This window comes from Musa acuminata, chromosome BXJ2-6 (genome assembly GCF_036884655.1).
Source record: "Musa acuminata AAA Group cultivar baxijiao chromosome BXJ2-6, Cavendish_Baxijiao_AAA, whole genome shotgun sequence".
NCBI lineage: Eukaryota > Viridiplantae > Streptophyta > Magnoliopsida > Zingiberales > Musaceae > Musa > Musa acuminata.
The window spans coordinates 19,295,297-19,315,845 of NC_088343.1; the positions used below are offsets into that span (position 1 = coordinate 19,295,297).

A 20,549-nucleotide genomic window follows, 5' to 3' on the forward strand; every position below is an offset into this window, starting at 1 on the left:
AGACCGTGCTGGAGGAAAGCCGATCACGCATCTGAATGTTGGATGATGAGCTGTTGACCCTCTCCCACTATGTCGAGACCGCCAGGTCTTCGGCTTGGGATGTTGACGAGGTCCTGAAGGAGGAGCGGCTAGCACTATCTCAGAAGATCAGGGGGGCGATCATTGAGTACAAGGCATCCACCGGGTTCGAACGCGGCCTGGTGAGGTCGGGGCAGGCCACATATGAGTTCGAGTACTGGGTGGCCTATGCTCGCTTTCGAGCGAGGTACCCAGACCTGAAAATAGAGTCGAACCCATTTGCCGAGCACCCGGAGGATCAGGGCGTTGATATGCCGGCAAGCGTCCCCTTTGATGATATGCCCGAGACCCCTCCTCCGAACTAAGGGCTTTCCCTTTTTTTCTTTTGCTTTGGTTGGGTCGAGTTTTGGAACTATATCGCCCGACCACAATGTGTTTTTCTTTTTCATCCGAAAAAAAAACTCTTATTTTGGGAATTCTGACTTGTCTTTTCCGGTTGTGGATGTGCATGCTTCATACAACATATGTCTTCCCTGCACCCCTACTCACTTCTTTTACGGGTAGAACTTTTTTAGATTTGCCGCACACCACGTTCTTGGTAGGGGGTTTCCTTCCATAGTCTCGAGTCGGTAGGTCCCTTCTCAGACCATGTCATAGACTCGATAGGGGCCTTCCCAATTAGGCGTGAGTTTTCCTCTCGCTCGGGTCGGGTCTCTCACCTCTGCCTTTCGGAGGATGAGGTCCCTGACCTTGATCAGTCGTGGACGAACTTTATGATTGTATATCCGAGCCATTGCCTTCTTATACGCTAGGGTACGCAGGTGTGCCTTGGCTCTTCTTTCTTCGAGGAGGTATAAGTTTGCTCGTAGGCCCTCCTCGGAGCCTTCTTGTTGGTAATTGGAGGTGCACAGGGTCAGGAACACCATCCCGGGTGGGAGGACTGCTTTAGTCCTGAACGCCAGGCTAAACGGAGGCTCCCCTGAGGCTGTTTTGGGAGTTGTTCGCATTGCCCACAAGACGCTAGGGAGCTCATCCACCCAGGCTCCGTGCGCGCTCGAGATCCTCCTTTTGAGGCCCTCCAAAATTGCCAGATTCATTACTTCAGTCTGGCCGTTAGTTTGGGGGTGCGCAACCGAACTGAACCTCAATTGTATCCCATATGACTGGCAATAGGCCTTGAATTTAGCGTTGTTGAATTAAGCTCCATTGTCGGTGATGATAGCCCTCGGGATCCCGAACCGGGTGATAATGTTCTTCCATGTGAAGCTTTGGATTTGTTTCTCGGTGATGGAGGCCATGGGTTCGGCTTCAACCCACTTCGTAAAGTAGTTATTAGTTTGGCAAGTCCCACATAGTCCCACATCAGGAAAATCAAGCTTGTTATCTCCTATTGCAACTATAAATAAGGACCTGGGCTTTGAAGTTTGATGCACCACAAAAAAAACCTAATTATTTGCTTTGGGCTTTTCTTGTTTAGTAGTTTCAAGTGTTTTATGGCATATGAATATTTTCCTAAGGCATTTATAATTGTCCCTTTTATAGTAGAGTTTTGCTCTTACTTCGTTCATAGATGTAGGTCAATTGATCGAACCATATAAATCTGGTGTTCTTGTCTCTTTTATTTTTTTTTGCTTTACTATTTTTATTAGGTTACTAAATTACCCTTTGGTAAATTTCTTGGGGCCAGTTCTAACAAACTGGTATCAGAGCATGGTTTCAGAATCTTTTGGCAACGATGACAATAACAAAGATCGTTGTTGAGAAATTCGATAGAAATGTCAACTTCGGCATGTGGCTGCTCAAGATGGAGGTCATTTTGGTTCAAGACGGAGTTGATTTGGCACTATAGGGAGCTGAGAACATTCCAAATGATATGTCAAAAGAAGATCTTACAGGTATGGATAAGAAGGCACGATCAAGCATTATTCTAAATCTCTCTAACGAGGTTTTACGGGAGGTAGCTATGGAGACTACGGCTAAGAGCATGTGAGATAAGCTTAAAGCCTTATATATGAAGAGGATAGTGGAGAATCATCTCTACTTGAAGCAGAGTTTATATATGCTTCGGATGACTAAAGGTACATCTATACTCTCACATCTTGATAAGTTTGATTCCTTAGTTATAGATTTAGAGAATATAGATGTAAAAATTTATGACGAGAATAAGATCCTGTTACTTTTGTATTCTCTTCTCCAATCTTTTAAGTATTTCTATGATAGTATGATTTATGGAAAAGAAATAATTTTATATCAGAAAATTAAATCTGTACTAAAATCTAAGGAGCAGATAGACAGAGATATCACTGGGGAAAGTAGAGGGAATCAGGCTGAGGGTCTGGTTGTTAGGGGTAGAACAGATAAAAGGGCATTTGACAGTAGTAGATCTAAATCCAGACATAGAAATTTGGAGTGTAAATATTGTCATAAAATGGGGCATATTAAGGCTGATTGCTTTAAATTAAAAAATAAATTAAAGTACAAGGAAAAATTATTGAGAAAACTACTGAGTCCGCTGAAGTTAGTGTCGCAGCTAATGAGAATATTGGAAATATTTTCTTTGCTACTGATGACAGGACGAGGTCTAAAAATGAATGGATTCTAGATTCGAGTTGTTCTTATCACATGTATCCCAGTAGAGATTTATTTTCCACGTATGAATCTTATAATAGTGGAATTATTTTAATGGGCAATAATGTCGCATGTGATTTTGTTGGTAGAGGCACAATCCGAATTAAAATACATGATGGTACTGTGAGGACGCTCACTAATGTTAGATATGTTCCTAATTTAAAAAAGAATCTAATCTCTTTAGGAGGATCTTGGGTGTAAATACATAGCTGAAGGTGGAGTTATGAAAGTTTCTAGAAGTGCCCTTGTTGTTATGAAAGCTTGTAAGTCTGGTAGCCTATATATTTTGTAGGAAACTAATGTCACAGGCTCGGTTGTAGTCTCATCATCATTATTGTCTGATTCTTACATCATTAAATTATGACATATGCGTTTGGGTCATATAAGTGAAAAAAGTTTGAGCATATTGAGCAAAAGGGATCTTCTTTGTGGATAGAGTATTGGGCCATTGGATTTTTGTGAATACTGCATTTTTGGAAAACAGAAAAGAGTTAGCTTCAATTCTCCGGCAGTTCACAAAATGAAAGATACTCTTGACTATATTCATTCAGACCTTTGGGGTCCAGCTCGTGTTCAGTCTAAGGGTGGTGCTAGGTATATGTTGACTTTCATTGACGATTATTTCAGGAAAGTTTAGGTTTATTTTCTGAAGCATAAAAATGATGTTTTTCTAACCTTTAAATAATGAAAGGCTTTAATTGAGAAGCAAATAGGTAAACAGATTAAGCAACTTCGAATAGATAATGGCATAAAATTTTGTGAAGGTGACTTTGATGAATTCTACAAAAATGAAGGAATTATTCGGCATCGCACTGTTAGGATGACACCTCAGCAAAATAATGTGGCCGAAGGTATATGATCTCAAATGTAGGGTTGACAAAAGATTTTTGGGCAGAGGCGATTAATATGGCCTGTTACGTTGTCAACCGCGGTCCTTCTGCAGCACTTAATTTTAAAACTCAGAAGTTTGGTCAGGTACTCTTGCTGATTACTCTAATTTAAAATTTTTTGGTGTCCAACATACATGTATGTAAATGAAGGAAAATTAGAGTCTCGAGCTAAAAAGTACATTTTCCTTAGGTATGCTTCTAGGGTGAAAGGATACAGATTATGGTGTTCTGATCCCAAATCCCCAAAATTTATAATTAGTAGAGATGTTACTTTTGATGAATTATCTATGTTATCTTCCAAAGAGGAATCTACTAATTATACAAATGATAGTGCGCAGAAGCAGGTGGAGCTTGAGATTGGTAGTTCTGATTTTTTTTCAATCGAACTCTTCTACTCAAAGAATGCCAGTAGATGTTCCCGAGTCTACTAACGAAGATAATCCAGAGGAAGAGCAATATTCCATGGCCAAAGGATAGACCACAGAGAGATATTCGACCACCACAAAGATATACAAATTTGATTGCATATGCTTTGTCTGTTGTAGAAGAAACAAGTGAAGTTGGTGAGCCTACTACCTACTCAAATGCAGTTTCTTGTGATAATTTCGCTAAGTGGTTGATTGCGATGAATGAAGAAATTGAATCTCTCCATCAGAATAGAACTTGGGATCTTATGAAGCCGCCATCGGGTTAGAAAATTGTTGGATGCAAATGGGTCTTCAAAAGGAAGGAAGGTATTCCAAGGGTTGAAGATACAAGGTACAAAGCACAATTGGTTGTAAAGGGCTATAGTCAGGTACATGGTGTTGATTTTAATGACGTATTTTCACCTATTGTTAAACGTAGCTCTATTCGTGTTTTGCTTGCTTTAGTTGCCATGTATGATTTAGAATTGGAGCAACTTGATGTCAAGACAGCTTTCTCACATGGTGAACTTGAAGAACAAATTTACATGGAGCAATCTCATGGATTTAAAGTTGATGGTAAGGAAGATCATGTTTGCTTATTAAAGAAATCCTTGTACGGATTGAAGCAGTCTCCAAGACAGTGGTATAAGAGGTTTGATTCTTTTATGTTGGGTCATGGTTACATGAGGAGCATGTATGATAGCTGTGTCTACTTTTGGAAGTTAACTGATAGCTCTTTTTTGTATTTATTGCTTTATGTTGATGACATGCTTATTGCAGCTAAGAATTTATTAGAAATTCACACTTTGAAAATACAGCTGAGTAGTGAATTTGAAATGAAAGATTTGAGAGCAGCTAAGAAAATTCTTGGCATGGAGATCAAAAGAGAACGAGGAGTTAGAAAATTATTTCTGGCCCAGAAAAATTACATCGAGAAAGTCATAGAGAGGTTTGGCATGAAAAACGCTAAGCCAGTGAGTACTCATCTTGCTAGTCATTTTCGATTATCTGCTGCTCAATCACCATAGTCAGTTGAAGAGGAAGAATATATGGTGCAAGTTCCATATTCCAGTACCATCGACAGTATTATGTATGCAATGGTTTATACTCGTCTAGATATTTCACAAGCAATTAGTGTGGTTGGCAGATATATGTCTCACCCGGGTAAAATACATTGGCAGGCTGTGAAGTGGATTCTCATATACTTGCAAGGGACTTCAGATGTTTGTTTGGAGTTTGGAAAAAATCATGACACTTTGGTTGGTTTTGTCGACTCTGATTATGCTGCGGATTTGATAAATGAAGATCTTTGACAGACTATGTTTTTTATGTTGGTGGTTGTGTAGTTAGTTGGAAAGCTTCCTTACAACCTGTCGTGGCTTTATCTACTACAGAGGCAGAATATATAGTAGTGATAGAGGTGATTAAAGAAGTTTTATGGTTAAGAGGTTTGTTCGAAGAATTATATCTACATCAAGGTGTTACTACAATTTACTATGATAGTCAAAGTGCTATTCATTTGACTAAAGACCAGATGTATCATGAGAGGATAAAACACATCGATGTGAAGTTTCATTTTATTTGGGATATCATTGCTAAGGGAAAGGTCATTGTTCAGAAAATTCATACGAAGGATAATCCAGTTGATATGCTTACAAAGCCTCTTCTAGTTTATAAGTTCAAGCAGTGTTTGGACTTGGTTGGTGTTTATTGTTGGTGATTACTCGTTGGGGTTTTTGTGAAGAAGGTGGAGAAAGTTTTGTTAATTGTCACTGTTGCGACATGCCAAGGTAGAGATTTGTTAGTTTGACAAGTCCCACATAGTCTCACATCAGGAAAATCAAGCTTGTTATCTCCTATTACAGCTATAAATAAGGGCCTGAGCTTTGAAGTTTGATGCACCACAAGAAAAACATAATTGTTTGCTTTGGACTTTTTTTGTTTAGTAGTTTCAGGTGTTTTATGGCCTAAGAACATTTTCCTAAGGCATTGTTAGGACTCTAGCTTAGAGAGTCCTAATTGAGAGAGACATTCATGTAAAACGGTTAGGACTCTAACTAAGAGAGTCCTAATTGAGAGGGACATTCTATTAGGACTCTAGCTAGGAGAGTCCTAATTGAGAGGGGTATTCATATAGGAGATTTTTTCTTAGAGAAGAATTAGGAGTTGTAAGGGAATATGAGTCTTGAGTAGGAGTCCTATTAGGAGTTGGTTAGAAGTAAGAGTCTTAAGTAGGAGTCCTATTAGGAGTTAGGGTTTAGAAGCCCTATAAATAGCCATGTATTCCTTCTCTTTTCTAAAGTAATAGATGAATCTTTTCTGTAGCCTTTGAGCAGCAACTTGGAGGGAGAAACCCCTATAGAGTTCCAAGGAGGCCGATCCCCTAAAAAGATCAACCCCAAGTTTAGAATCTGCAAGGTTTTTTCTTAGAGAAGAATTAGGAGTTGTAAGGGAATAGGAGTCTTGAGTAGGAGTCCTATTAGGAGTTGGTTAGAAGTAAGAGTCTTAAGTAGGAGTCCTATTAGGAGGTAGGGTTTAGAAGCCCTATAAATAGCCATGTATTCCTTCTCTTTTCTAAAGAAATAGATGAATCTTTTATGCAGCCTTTGAGCAGCAACTTGGAGGGAGGAACCCCTATAGAGTTCCAAGGAGGCCGATCCCCTAAAGAGATCAACCCTAAGTTTAGAATCTGCATGGATTCTAACAGGCATTTATAATTGTTTCTTTTATAGTAGAGTTTTGCTCCTCCTTCGTCCGTGGATGTAGGTCAATTGATCGAACCATGTAAATCTAGTGTTCTTGTCTCTTTTATTTTTTTATTTTATTATCTTTATTGGGTTACCAAATTACCCTTTGGTAAATTTCTTGGGGCTAGCTCTAACAGTAGTCGACCCCGACTATAAGAAAGCATCGTTGTGTTAGGAACCTTTTTCTGAGCTTTTAAATAATGTTTATTGAGTCTGTTTAGTCCAGTTGTTTATTGAGTCGGTTTGGTTCAGTTAGAGTCAAGTAGAGGTTTATTTAATATTTATTTATTATTAAAGTTCAAGTCCTGATGGACCCTAGGTGGAACTCTATAAATAGGGATGTAACTACTTTTTGGTAATCTATGAAAAATACTATTCTGTCTTTGGACAAACCCTAGGAGGCCGATCCCCTCGAAGTGATCAAGGAGGGTCGATCCCCTCGAAGTGATCAAGGAGGGCCGATCCCCTCGAAGCGATCAAGGAGGCCGATCCCGTCGAAGCGATCATTATCATCCCCATTTCTCCCCTTTTTTCCACGATAAGACTTTAGGGTCTTACCATTTGGTATCAGAGCAACGATAAGACTTTAGGGTCTTACCATTTGGTATCAGAGCCTACGATAAGACTTTAGGGTCTTACCATTTGGTATCAGAGAAACGATCCTTGGCGCAGCCCGCCACAGCTTTGCCTTGCTTCCCTTCTTCCCCACCATCACCGTTGTCATTGTTTCCCCGGCCAGCGACCTTCGACCACCGCTCGCCACCCCTGCGTCCCCTGCTTCCGGCCAGCCCACCCGTCGCTGCTGCTCTCCGGCCAGCGCCCACCATTTCCCCGCTTCCCGGCCGGCGACCACCGCCGTCGCTGTTCCCCGGCTAGGAGACGACGTTACCAGCGTCCATCCCAGCCCTACTGCCGCCACCCGCCTCCCCTTGCGTCGTAGCGTAGCTGCTCGACCTCTCCTCTTCGGTGATCGTTGGTGACGCTGCTCCCAGCCGCGCCACCATCGCTGCCTCTCCACCGCCGCCCGCCTCCCCTTGGGTCGTAGCCGTAGCCGCCGATTGTCGCCCTCCTCGTGGCGACCGAAACAGGGCAACTCACGTATTGCCCTTGTTCCCAACCGCGTCACCACCACTTTTCCCAGCCGCATCGCCGCCGCTCGATCATCCGGCCAGTGACCTCTTCTCCTTGCGTCCCCATCTCGCTCGAGCGAGAAGGACCGCCGACACCGCAGCCGTAGCCGCTAGTTGCCGCAGCCCCTCATTGCAGCGGTTGCAGAAACAGAGCTTCCTCTGTTGCCGCAGCCCCTCGTCGATCGCAGCCGCGCCTCAAGCGTCGTCGCCTTCCAGACGACCCACCACCACTGCCAGGCACCGTGCGGCGACCGCTGCTGGCCTCCCAGCCGTCGCTTCCCCTGGCTCGAGCGAGAACGACCGCCGCCACTCCCCCTTGCTCTGCCCCTTTGTGACCGAGAAACAGGGCAATCCTCTTGCTGCTGCTGCGAACGCCGGTTGCCACCACCGTCGCCACTACTTCCCAGCCAGCGACGACACCGCTCGCTGCCCAGCCTGCCACGACTGCTGCTGCCAGCCACCGCAGCCTTCACCTCAACCCCCTCGATCTGCACTGTTGCTGCAGCCCCCTTGCTCTGCATCTTTGCTGCAGCCGCCGGTTGCCACCACTGCAGCCTCAACCCCGGTCGCTTCAACGCCACCTCCCTCTTGTTCTGCCTCCGCTGCTACAGTTATTGGTTGGCATCACCGTAGCCTCAACCTGGCTGCTCGGCGATTGCTTCCTTGGGTCACAGCAGTCACAACCGTCGCCTTTCAGCCTCGGCGCTCTCATCTCACACAGTGACAAAAACACAGGGCAGCAACTCTTCCTCCATCGCAGCCACCGCAGCGGTGAGTCCTTGTCGGCGCTGCCCCCAACCACATCACCATCGCTGCCTCCCAGCCCTTAGCAGCAGCGATCCCTCCACGCAGTGACTGCAACAAGCATTGTTGCCTCTCACTAGCGCCTCCTTCCGTAGTGTGACAGAAACAGAGCAACACTGCCTTCCATCGGCGCTGTTGCAGCCATCGCAGCGGTGAGCCCTTGGCGATGCTGCCCTAGCCGCACCACCATCGCTACCTCCAAGCCCTCAGCAACAGCGATCCCTCTACGCAGCGACCGCAACAAGCATCACTGCCTCCCACGCGACGACCACAGCGACATCCCCGCATCCTCACAGCAACCCTTCATTCCTATAGTGTTGCCACTAATTGCATCACAACAGCAGCACCGAATAGGGCAGTGATTGATGCCCTTGACCAACACCAAAAATAGGACTTAAGATTACAGATTTGCAGTCTTACGAAATGGCCATCGATAACTCAGTGAAAGCACAAATGGAAGCATTGGAAATTAGAATTGAGAACCGATTACAAGAAGTACTTAATGATTTCAAAAAGGACTTACTGGGGAGCCTTAGTAAATTTCAACAAGGTGGGAGCTCAAGTTCTACATTGCATAGATCTGAAAATACTAGAAAAGGGCCCCAAGATTATGACACAATCTACTCATACATGAAGGTGGATGGACAGCTCTCAAAAATTTGTCAGACTTCTACAGTGTTGGAATATCAGAGTAGGTTTGAAATATTATCAAATCAAGCTAGAGATTGGTCGGAACGATAACTTCTGGATACATTTATTGAAGGTCTTATTCCAGAGATCCGGTGTGAAGTTAAGGCTCGTCAACCTCGCACTATGATAGCTGCGATCTCATTCGCACATCTACATGAGAAAAAAATCAACAGGGAAAATCATGGAAACAGAAGTGATAACCACCAGATGATCAATATGCCACCCACCATATCTATTCCCAACCAAAGCCTTGACACCCGAGGACTAACCCAAGAAGAACTCAAGAAAAATTCAGCAAAGGGTTTGTACTATGATGAAAATTGGAGTATGGAGCACCAATGTAAACAAGGGCAGCATATGATGATTGAGCCAATTGGAGAGGAACCAAAAGCAGAAGAGTTGGACTTCGATCATGAAGGTATAAATTCTAATACAGACGTTGAACCTACCGTACATACAGTGCATATATTAGCCGACTACTCTAACCCGCAAACTATGGAAGTTGTCGGAACTCTAGAGCATCAGCCTATTATAGTTTTGATTGATACTGGTAGCACTAACAATTCTATAGACAGTGAGACTGTTGACCGATTGGCCCACCACATTGAAGACTATGACAGATTCGAAGTAAAGATCATTGATGAACAGATTTTCACTTGTGATAGCAAAGGTTCAAAGATAAAATTGATTATACAGGGCCAGAAGTTTCATGCAACGATTACTACACTGAAAGATCGACCTGTTGCTTACACTCTCAAAAAGTGGAGACCATACTTACTTGATCAACAGGTTGTGATGCGTTGTAGATAGTCTATGGCTAAAGTGTTGAAAGAGAAGCTCCTCGAGATTGATGCTGCTCAGCCTTGAGGACAAGGCTGATTTGAAGAGGGAGGAACTGTTAGGAACATTTTTCTGAGCTTTTAAATAATGTTTATTGAGTCTGTTTAGTTCAGTTGTTTATTGAGTTGGTTTGGTTCAGTTAGAGTCAAGTAGAGGTTTATTTAATATTTATTTATTATTAAAGTTCAAGTCCTGATGGACCCTGGGTGGAACTATATAAATAGGGATGTAACTACTTCTTTTTGATAATCTATGAAAAATACTATTATGTCTTTGGACAAACCCTAGGAGGCCGATCCCCTCGAAGTGATCAAGGAGGGTCGATCCCCTCGAAGTGATCAAGGAGGGCTGATCCCCTCGAAGCGATCAAGGAGGCCGATCCCCTCGAAGCGATCATTATCATCCCCATTTCTCCCCTTTTTTCCACGATAAGACTTTAGGGTCTTACCATTTGGTATCAGAGCAACGATAAGACTTTAGGGTCTTATCATTTGGTAGCAAAGCCTACGATAAGACTTTAGGGTCTTACCACGTTGTCCCGATGCTGGAGGAAAGGGTCCTAGGAGATCGAGTCCCCATTGGGCGAAGGGCTAGGCCGCATCCATTGAGGTAAGAGGGACTGCTAGCTGATGTTGCAGTCGGGCATGCCTTTGACATTGTTGGCACTGCTGCACGTATGATATGGCATCCCAGCGCATGGTTGGCCAGTAGTACCCTTGTCTGAGAGTCTTGAAGGCCAAGGTTCGTTCCCCAATATGCTCTCCACAGATCCCCTCATGGAGCTCGGCGAGGCCCGTTTTAGCTTCTGATGACATGAGGCAGCACAAGAGAGGTTGAGAGAAGGCCCTTCAGTATAGCTTTCCGTCGATGATGCAGTACCAGGCTTGGGTTCGTCTTAACCGTCTCATAGCCGCTTGGTCATTGGGCTTCATTCCGTCCTTCTTGAAGTAGAGGATTTCTTCTATCCAGCTTGGCGGCAACTCCGTTTTGGCGACCTCGTGAATCATCACCGTTGGTGCCGTTACAGACTTAGTTGCTGGGGTCAATGTCAGGCTACGAGCGGAGACCGATTTGACCAGCGCATTGGCCCACGTGTTCTGCGCCTGGGGTATTCTAGTGATCGAGAGGCGGTTGAAGTGATGGGCGAGCCACTTCGCCTCTATCAGGTATAACACCATCGTTGGGTCCCGAGCTTCATAGCTTCCATTGACGTGTCCCGTCACTAGCTGGGAGTCGCTAAAGACTTCAAGGTTGTCCACATGCATCTCTAGAGTGAGGCGTAGGTCGTGAAGTAGTGCCTCATACTCAGCCTCGTTGTTGGTGGCCCGAAATTGTAATCGGAGCGACCTCTCATAGGTTTCTCCGGATGGACCTTTGAGGATAAGCCCGACCCCGGCTGCTTCGGTAGTGGACAAGTCATCCATGTGCTCTTGTTTTTCTCCTACCCAATAGCATGGTCTTTAGGAGTTAGCTTAGAAATAAAGTCAGCCAGTACTTGACCTTTGATAGTAGTCCTAGGGGAGTATTGAATGTCGAATTCGCTGAGCTCGACCGACCACCGCAGCATCCGACCCGATGCGTTGAAGTTGGAAAGGATTTGTCGCAATGGCTGGTCGGTGATCACTTTGATTGTGTGAGCTTGGAAATAGGGCCGCAGCTTTTGGGTCATCTTCATTAGCACGAGGGTTAGCTTCTCGATCGGGGAGGACCGCGCCTCGGGCCTAACGAGGACATGGCTAACGTGGTATACGGGTTGTTTCATTGGTGGCATTTCCTGAACTAACACCGAGCTGACTGCTTCAATCGAGGCCGCCAAGTAGAGGCCAAGGGTTTCGCCTAGCTCAGGTGAGGCGAGTCGAGGCAAGCGGGTGAGGCACGCCTTCAACTTTTTGAAGGCTTCTTCGCATTCCGAGGTCCATGTAAAGTTGTCGGCCTATCACAGAGCCCGGAAGAAAGGGAGGCACTTGTCGCCCGAGCGTGGCACGAACCTGTTGAGCGCTGCCAACTTCCTAGTGAGTCGCTACACCTCCTTGATCGAGCGGGGGGAATGCATCTCGGTTATGGCCTGAACCTTTTCCGGGTTGGCATCTATCCTCCTCTAGTGAATGACAAAGCCGAGGAACCTCCCCAAGCTGACCCCGAAGATGCACTTCGCGGGATTCAGATGCATGTTGAACCGTCTGAGCATGTTTGAAATGTTTTTGCCAGGTTGGTCAAGTGCACGCTTGCAGCCTTGCTCTTTACAATCATGTCGTCAACGTATACTTCCATATTCGTCCTGAGCTGGTGCTTGAACAGCTTGTCAACCATCCTTTGATAAGTTGCCCCAGCATTCTTCAGACCGAAGGGCATCACTTTGTAGCAATACACCCCTCTGTTGGTGATGAAGGAGGTGCTCTCTTGATCTTGAGTTGCCAACCAGATTTTGTTGTAGCCCAAGAATGCATCCATGAATGTAAGGAGTTCATAGCCCGCAATGGCGTCGACTAGTTGGTCTATCCTAGGAAGTAGATAGTAGTCCTTGGGGCATGCCCGGTTGAGATCAGTGTAATCATCGCTTCCATTGGATTTCTTAATGAGAACTACATTCGACAACCACTGAGAGTATTTCACCTTGGTAATGAATCCTGCTTCTTTAAGGCAGTCGACCTCGTCGTTGATTGCCTTCTGTCGGTTGGGCATGAACTTCCTTGGTCTTTGCCTCATCGGCCGAGCCTCGGGGTCGATGTTGAGACAATGTTGGGTTACCTCCGGGTCAATCCCGGGCATCTCCTCGGGGGACCATGCGAACACATCGGTATTTTTTCTCAGAAAATCGATGAGGTGGAGCTGATCCACTTCGGGGAACGTCATCCCAATTTTCATAGTCAGATTGGGTCGGTTCCTTTTCAGGGGTACCTCGATGAGTTGCTCGGGGGGCTCCAGCTCCATCAGCACTATGGTCCCCTCGTGGGGGTTAGGGACTTAACGGAGGTGTGACTTCCCCAGGAGAGTAACCGCCATAAGATACCATCACCTTGACTCTCCCGGATCACTTCGAGATTCCCCAATCCCCGCCGAAGTCGGAAACTTGATGGCCCTATGGTAGGTGGATACCACCACCTTTAACTTGTTGAGCATCGGTCGGCTGAGGATGACATTGTAGGCCGAGGGTAGATCGACTACCATGAAGGTAGTCATTATTGTCTTTGCTCTCAGATCTTCCTCGATGGTGACAGGGGGGATGGCGGTCCTGAGCAAGGAGATGGAATCCCCCGTGAATCCAGTGAGTGTCGATGCCATAGGGGTGGGTCCTCCTTGGTCAAACTGAGCTTCTTGAAGACATCGAGGTACAGGACGTCGGCGGAACTCCTGATGTCGACCATCACCCTTTTGACCCGAGTGTTGGCGATCCGAATGGAGATCACCAAAGCATTATCATGATGGGAGCACTCGACTTCTTTGGCTCCGAAAGTGATTTCAGGCTCGAGCTCGGGCCAGAGACGTTTCTCGACCGCGCTTCGAGCGTAGGCCTTCCTCGTCGCTGAGCTGTTGTCGTCGGCTGCTGGTCCTCCAAAGTTGATGTCGATCTGTCTTTCGATGGGTCCCCTAGGGCGTGGAGTCGCTTCTCGGGGTTTCTTAAGATAGCGCCTGAGGTGACCTCTCCGGATCAGTTCCTCAATTTGATTATAGAGGTCGTGGCAGTCTTCCGTGTCATGGCCATAGTCATAGTGGAACCTGCAATATTTGGACTGATCTTTGTGAGTAGTTTTCATGGGGTTGGGCTGTCGCTAGAGACCTTTCTCCCTGATTTGGAGAAAGATCTCAGTACGAGATGTGTTCAGAGGGAGAGGCGGGGGCCTCGGGAGCAGTAACTCTTGTCGGTCGGGCCTCCGGTGGGGTTGCACCTGGGCTGCTGAGGTCGTTCCCTAGGATTGTTCCGCCCTTGGCCTCTTGCCTTCCATGCGCTTTCCCACCACCAAAGCTTCGACGGCAATGTACTGGTTAGCGCGTTGGAGAATCTCGAGGATGGTTACTGGCGGCTTCTCGATTAGCTACCAGAAGAACCTTGAAGGCTTCAAGCCCATCAGAAATGCCTGCATGATTAAAGAGGGGTGAGCATTTGGGAATCCCCGAATCTCAGTGGCGAAACGTGCCACAAACTAAGAGAGTGACTCATCTTCGTGTTGAGATAACACGAGAAAGGTGGCCATGGAAGGCCTGGGTCGTACGCTAGTGAGGAAATTCTGCTCAAACTCCCTGGCGAGCTGGTCGAAGGACACGATTGAGGACTGGCGTAGCCGGCTGAACCACGCTCGTGTTGGTCCCCTAAAGGTGGTTGAGAATGCCCGACACATCAGTGCATCGAAGGTGCCATAGAGGGCCATTTGAGCCCGAAATGCGGCAACATGCTCCGCGGGGTCGGAGCTGCCATCATAGGTCTCCAATGCTGGCAGCTTGAAGTTGAGGGTGTTAGGATCAAGAGCACTAAGAGGGGGGGGGGGGGGGGGGGGTGGGTGAATTAGTGTAGCAGAAAACTTTCGACGATTAAAATCGCGTTCGTACGATAAGAGCGATTTCAGTAGAAAATCCGATTCGTAAATCACTTTAACTTGTAACCAAGAAATATGTAGTTAAAGCAAAGATATAAAGGTAGTTTGCAGTTATGATAGAAATCAGAATGTAAACACAAACTGAAATATGATGTTCGTACGATAAAAATGATTTACGTCTAAACGCCGATTCGGAAAATGCAGAGCTTGAAACAAGATCGTATATGTGCAGAAGGTAGTAAGCTATTGAGGAGATTTGCAGTAAGGATAAGATGCTCAAAGTAAATGCAAACCGAGATTTAGAGTGGTTCGGTCAATCTTGACCTACTCCACTTTTGGCTTCCTCCACCGACGAGATCACCGACGTCAACTAGAGGCCTTCCTTTAATAGGCGAAGGCCAACCACCCTTTTATAGTTTCACTCCTTTTGACGGGCTTAGGAGACAACCCTTACAGAATTTTCTTTCCTCTCTTAACAGATTAGAACTTGGAAGAAATGAGGAAGAAGAACTTTCAACTCATACAACACTTTTGAGCTCTAAAAATCACAAAGTAAAATCAGAATTTCGGTGGTTTCTAGGTGCCTTTTCAGTGCTGAAAGGGTGGAGTATTTATATGCCCCAACCTAGTTTGAATTTGGAGCTCAAAACTGTCAATTCCCGGAATTCCGGGATCTGGCAGTTGCACCGCCTGGCAGAGCTCGAAGACTGAGCCTCTGGGCGGTGCCACCTCCTATCAGGGGCAGTTGCACCTCCTGCCAGAGCTCGAAGACCGAGCTCAAGCGGTGCCACCGCCTGACTGAGGCGGTTGCACCGCTCATCCAGAGCTCGGAGACCGAGCCCAAGCGATGCCACCTCCTGTTAGGGGCGGTTGCACCGCCCAGTCTTGCTCAGAGACTGAGCCCAGGCGGTGCCACCGCCTGGCTTGGGCGGTTCAACCGCCTGGCAGAAATCATGGTCCGAATGGGTTGATCCATTCAGCCCAATTTGGGTTTTTTAGGGGCCCAATTGCCCCAAGATTAAGTTAATGGGATCACCTCCCATTTCTAACTTAATCATTGTGCTAACTACGATATTTCCTAAGACATTTACTGCAACTTGCTCCGGTGCGTCAATCGCTTCTTCCGGCGAGCTTCCGGCGAACTTCCGTCGATCATCCGATGAACCCTCGGTGATGCTCCTGCGGACTTCCGGGAAACTCCTGGACTTGCGACGATCCACTTGGTGAGTTCCGATGAGCTTCTTTGGCAAGCTCATGGACTTCTCGGATTTGTTCCCGTAGAACCTCCGACGACTGTCCGAACTTCCGTCGAACTCTCGAACTCCCAACGTGATCATTGTCTTGACTCCGACGCAACTCCTGCTGCATGTCTTTCTTCTATCGTAGTTAATCCTGCACACTTAAAACAAAACTTCAATCGAGACAATTAATCCTAAGCAATTAACCAAGTTGTCCGGCATGTCATTGGTCCCTCGAAGCTTCGTCCAATTCTTCGGCGCATCGTCCTCTCCTGTAGCCTATTGCCCAATCGACCAGTTGACTCTGCAACTCCGATATCCTTGGCACAATACCCGCTCTTCTTGGGTCGATACCCGAGTCCACGGCCCGAAGCCTTCTGTCGATACGTCGACCGATCCACCAGCCCGACATCCAATCTTCTAACATGTTCCTCCAGCACAACATGATTTTCCTGCTTTAATTGTCTCATCCTGATCGAAGCATCCTACGTCACTCAAAACACAGATTAAATCATAAACATATATCAAGTAGTTTCATCATCAAAATACGAGATTCAATAGAGGTGTCTAGGCTTGTCCTGTATTTCCTGAGTAAAAGGGGATTCGCCCGAGCCGCCTTTGTTCGACTCGCTCCGCGATTTCTGGAACTCGCGCTGGAACTTGTCCAAGCATTGGTTGACCCGGGACAATTGGATCCTGAACAAGTCATTCGCCGAGTCGGATGATATGGTGTTAGGCTCGGAGCGGGGTGGTGTGATTCAGTAGGGTGCGGGTATGCTCTGCTCAAGCGGACCTCTCGGGTCCGTCGTTTAGTCTCAGGCTTCTCCTATCTCGACCTGCTCCCTGCTCGACCTTTGCTGGGTTGGGTCAGTCGAGGGAGCTGCTAGCCGCATGATTTGGGGAATGAGTGGGATGAGCGTCTGCATTATCCCCGCCATTGCTTGTACTTGCTTGGTCAGGCTGAGGAATGCCTTGTGCAACACAGCCGAGGGTCCTACAATAAGTCTAGGGGGTGACCACCCTGGGTCATTGAACAGGCGCCAATAGCGATCTGGCATCAAGGTCGGGATCCCCCCATCTCTGTGGACGAGGAGGGATTGATCTCTGGGCCCGACGGAGGGGTGACCAGTCGGTGGTTCTCTTTCGGGGAGAGCTCCTACGAGATGCTCCTACGACATGGCCCTCCTTTGAGCACCAAAAATGTTGGTAAACAAATGTGCCGTGGCTGGTGAGTTGGCACGGCTCGGTCCACGAGTCGATGTCGGGAGTCTTCTGCCGGTTGAGTTGGACGCCAAGGTAGGCCGAGCCCTCGCGACGGGGTGTTGATCAATGTTTCTCGGTCCGGGCACCGTCTGCATTGAGCAGCTTCTCTCTATTCCCGGGCTGGTGGTAGCTCGCCTTTGTTCAGCGAATGGCGATTCCTAGGTCGAGACGCTCGTGGCTCGAGGGTAGCCACTTGCTTGTAAAAATAGCCTTCGTCGGGTGATTCCCGACTTTGGACCCTCCGACGAGCAAGTCAGTAGTTGTGTTTCTCTTCTCTTTTTTTTGCCCTCTCCCTCTGGCCGGATGCCGGCCAGGGGCTTTTATATTATTGTACAAGGGTCAGTCACACACGGGTTCAGTGTGGTGGTTGATCCTCGGGGGATTAGACGGTGCCGCCCCGAGTTTTCGAGATGGGACATGCCAAATAGTGCTTTGGTACAGATTTTGACTTAGCGTGTGGGGGTGCTCCCCTTGCTGACCTGACATCGGTACGGATTCTAACTTAGCGTGTGGGGGGGCTCCCCTTGATGACTCGGCTATAGCGTGGCGTGGCATCGGTTGTGATGTGTCCTTGATCCAAAGTATACATTATCACGTCTCCTCCCCCCCTCACCCCCTCACCACCCCTCGGCGTGTCGTGGGGTCCCTAAGGGGATGGGAGGCATGTCTGGGTCGGAACGCTGCGGAGGCATTGGTTGCTTATGAGGGAAAGTTGGATTGGCCCATCGCGAGACAGTTTGGAGGGGCAGCGTCCTGTGCCTCGGGAGAGGTTGGCTCTGTTGATCGGGCAATTGGGACTAGATGAGATGAGACCAATGTGTTGTAAGTCAGATAACTAGTTCGGTATGGCTCGGAGTTGGGGTCAGCGATTCACGAGTCGGAGACCGAGCTAGAGCGACTCGATAAGAGATCTGACGAGTCGCAAGTCGGAGATCGAGTTGGAGCGACCTGGTAGAGGATTGGCGAGTTGTGAGTCGAGGATCGAGCTCGAGCGACTCGGTTGAAGACTGGGCCTGTGGGCCGAGTGACTGAGCTTAGGCTCGGGTTTTGGTGCCGATGGGTCGCAAGTCGGGAACGGATCTAGAGCGACCCGGGTAGGAGCTGGACCTGTGGGCCAAGTGGCTGAACTCGGGCTCATGTTTTGGTGCCAGCGAGTTGCAAGTCGGGAATCGATCTGGAGCAACCCAGGCAGGAGCTGGACCTATGGGTCGAGTGGCTGAACTCAGGCACAGGTTTTGGTGCCGGCGGGTCGCAAGTCGAGAACCGATCTAGAGTGACCCGGGCAGGAGTTGGACTTGTGGGCCGAGTGGTTGAACTCGAGCTCAGGTTTTGGTGCCGGTGAGTCGCAAGTCAGGAATCGATCTGGAGCGACCCGAGCAGGAGTTGGACCTGTGGGACAAGTGGCTAAACTCGGGCTCAGGTTTTGGTGTCGACGGGTTGTAAGTCGGGAACCGATTTGGAGCGACCCGGGTAGGAGTTGGACCTGTGGGCCGAGTGGCTGAACTCGGGCTCAGGTTTTAGTGCCGATGGGTCATAAGTCGAGGATCGAGCTAGAGCGACTTGGGCAAGAGCTAGACCTGTAGGCCGAGTGGCTAAACTCGAGCTCAGGTTTTGGTACCAACGGGTCGCAAGTCGGGAACCGATCTGGAGCGACCAGGGCAGGAGATGGACTTATGGGACGAGTGGCTGAACTCGGGCTCAAGTTTCGGTGCCGGCGGGTCGCAAGTCGGGAACCGATTTGGAGCGACTCGGGTAGGAGCTGGACTTGTGGGCCAAGTGGCTGAACTCGGGCTCAGGTTTTTATGCCGATGGGTCACAAGTCGAGGATCAAGCTGGAGCAACCCGGGCAGGAGCTGGACTTGTGGGCTGAGTGGCTGAACACGGGCTCAGGTTTTGGTGCCGGTGGGTCACACAAGTCGTGAACCGATCTGGAGTGACCCGGGTAGGAGCTGGACCTATGGGTCAAGTGGCTGAACTCAGGCTCAGGTTTTGTTGCCGGCAAGTCACAAGTCAGGAACTGATCTGGAGCGACTCGGGCAGGAGCTAGACCTATGGGCCGAGTGGCTAAACTCGGGCTCAGGTTTTGGTGCCAGCGGGTCGCAAGTCGAGAACCGATCTGGAGGGACCCAGGCAGGAGCTGGAACTGAAGGCCGGGTGTCATCTTTGGGTGGTGCACCAAGTTTTGCCCGGACGCCATCATGCCATGTGGTGAGCCAGGTGGAGCGATGCGGGACCTGGTGGGAAACTTTTCATTTCGAATGGCCTCCGGCGGGAACTTTTGGTTGACGAGACACCTCTGGCGGGAGCTCCGAGGCTAGCGAATCTAGCGGATCCAAGCAGTTATGATGGGTTTTAAATATTACGACTGTCTCTCTCCTCGAGAAGCCCAATCATCGTCTCGCAGCAGAGTAGCCTGCCCTTTATAAATCCCTTCCAGAATGGTTGCCATCACCTTTGCTTCAGTCCTTCGTCTCGCGCCCCAGCTTCTTTCTTGCAACCTTGAGGTCGAGATTTCTCCGTCTTCATCTTCGTCTTCATCTTCTCCATCTTCTTCATTTTCTTCCTCTGGGGGCCCGCGAGCTAAAGTCGTTAGTGTGTCCTCCGGTTGCGCTCCCTCAGAGGCCTCAGGGAGCTCTGTTGCGCTTGAGGCTCTCAAGTCATGGCATGATATGGACTTGGTGGTGACGAGGATCTTTTGAGGGTACTCCAGGATCGTTATCGCATCCCAGAGTGTTATGGCCTTCACGTCCCTCGGCCTGGGCAGCGGTCGTACGATCAGTTTCCCGATGGGTTTAGGCTGACCATAGGGGCCCTTGGGGCGGGGCTACGGCTCCCGCTGCACCCTGTCATCGAGGATTGCCTCCGTCATTGGGAAATATCATCGTCCCAAGTGTCACCAAACTATTGGTGCTATCTGGTGGCCTTTATTTGGGAGTGTTGGGGGGTTGGGATCAAGCCATTTAGGACCCTCTTCCTGGCCTGCTTTCGCCTGTGTAAGGGGCAAGGTGGGTATTACCTAACCGCCTGTAGCGGTTTTAAGATCAGCGGTGCACCTTCCAACAATAAAGGTTGGAAGAGCCGCTTCTTCGTCAATTGTAGTCGGGACTGGGATTTTAGCACTGGGTGGGCCTTTCGGACCATTGATAATACCTCCCCCATTGCTCTTTGCTAGAGAAAAAGCGGATGTGGATTAGCTGAGGGGTATCTTGTCCTCTTCTCGAGCAATCAAGGAGATGACCGAGGAGTGGATGGTCGAAGCGGAACTGAGCCCCGCCATTGGGGGTATGGCCATTCGCATATGATGGAACGTCTGCTTGTCCCGAACTATCTGACCGACCGATATTTTTTGCAGAGATGGTGGA

General features: G+C 48.1%; 2 protein-coding genes across 2 annotated transcripts; both read right to left on the reverse strand.

Annotated features, from left to right (window-relative positions):
• Positions 1–659: 659 nt before the first annotated feature.
• On the reverse strand, positions 660–7,517 carry LOC135613905 (uncharacterized). Its single transcript, XM_065110917.1, has 2 exons — positions 7,330–7,517; positions 660–1,155 (listed from the first exon to the last, which is right to left on the reverse strand). Exons 1-2 carry the CDS (start codon positions 7,515–7,517, stop codon positions 660–662), a joined length of 684 nt encoding a protein of 227 aa, XP_064966989.1.
• Positions 7,518–13,348: 5,831 nt separating this feature from the next.
• LOC135613906 (uncharacterized) lies at positions 13,349–13,909 on the reverse strand. Its single transcript, XM_065110918.1, has one exon. The coding sequence runs from the start codon at positions 13,907–13,909 to the stop codon at positions 13,349–13,351; it is 561 nt and encodes a 186-aa protein (XP_064966990.1).
• Positions 13,910–20,549: the final 6,640 nt, after the last annotated feature.

Excerpts from the sequence above, each read along its gene's own strand:
- LOC135613906 (XM_065110918.1), bottom strand. The coding sequence starts at position 13,909 with ATGAAAACTACTCACAAAGATCAGTCCAAATATTGCAGGTTCCACTAT.
- LOC135613905 (XM_065110917.1), bottom strand. The coding sequence starts at position 7,517 with ATGGTGGGCGCTGGCCGGAGAGCAGCAGCGACGGGTGGGCTGGCCGGA. Across the intron at positions 1,156-7,329 it reads CGTTTCTCTGATACCAAATG|TTCGGTTGCGCACCCCCAAA; the intron begins GTAAGACCCTAA and ends ATTGAGGTTCAG.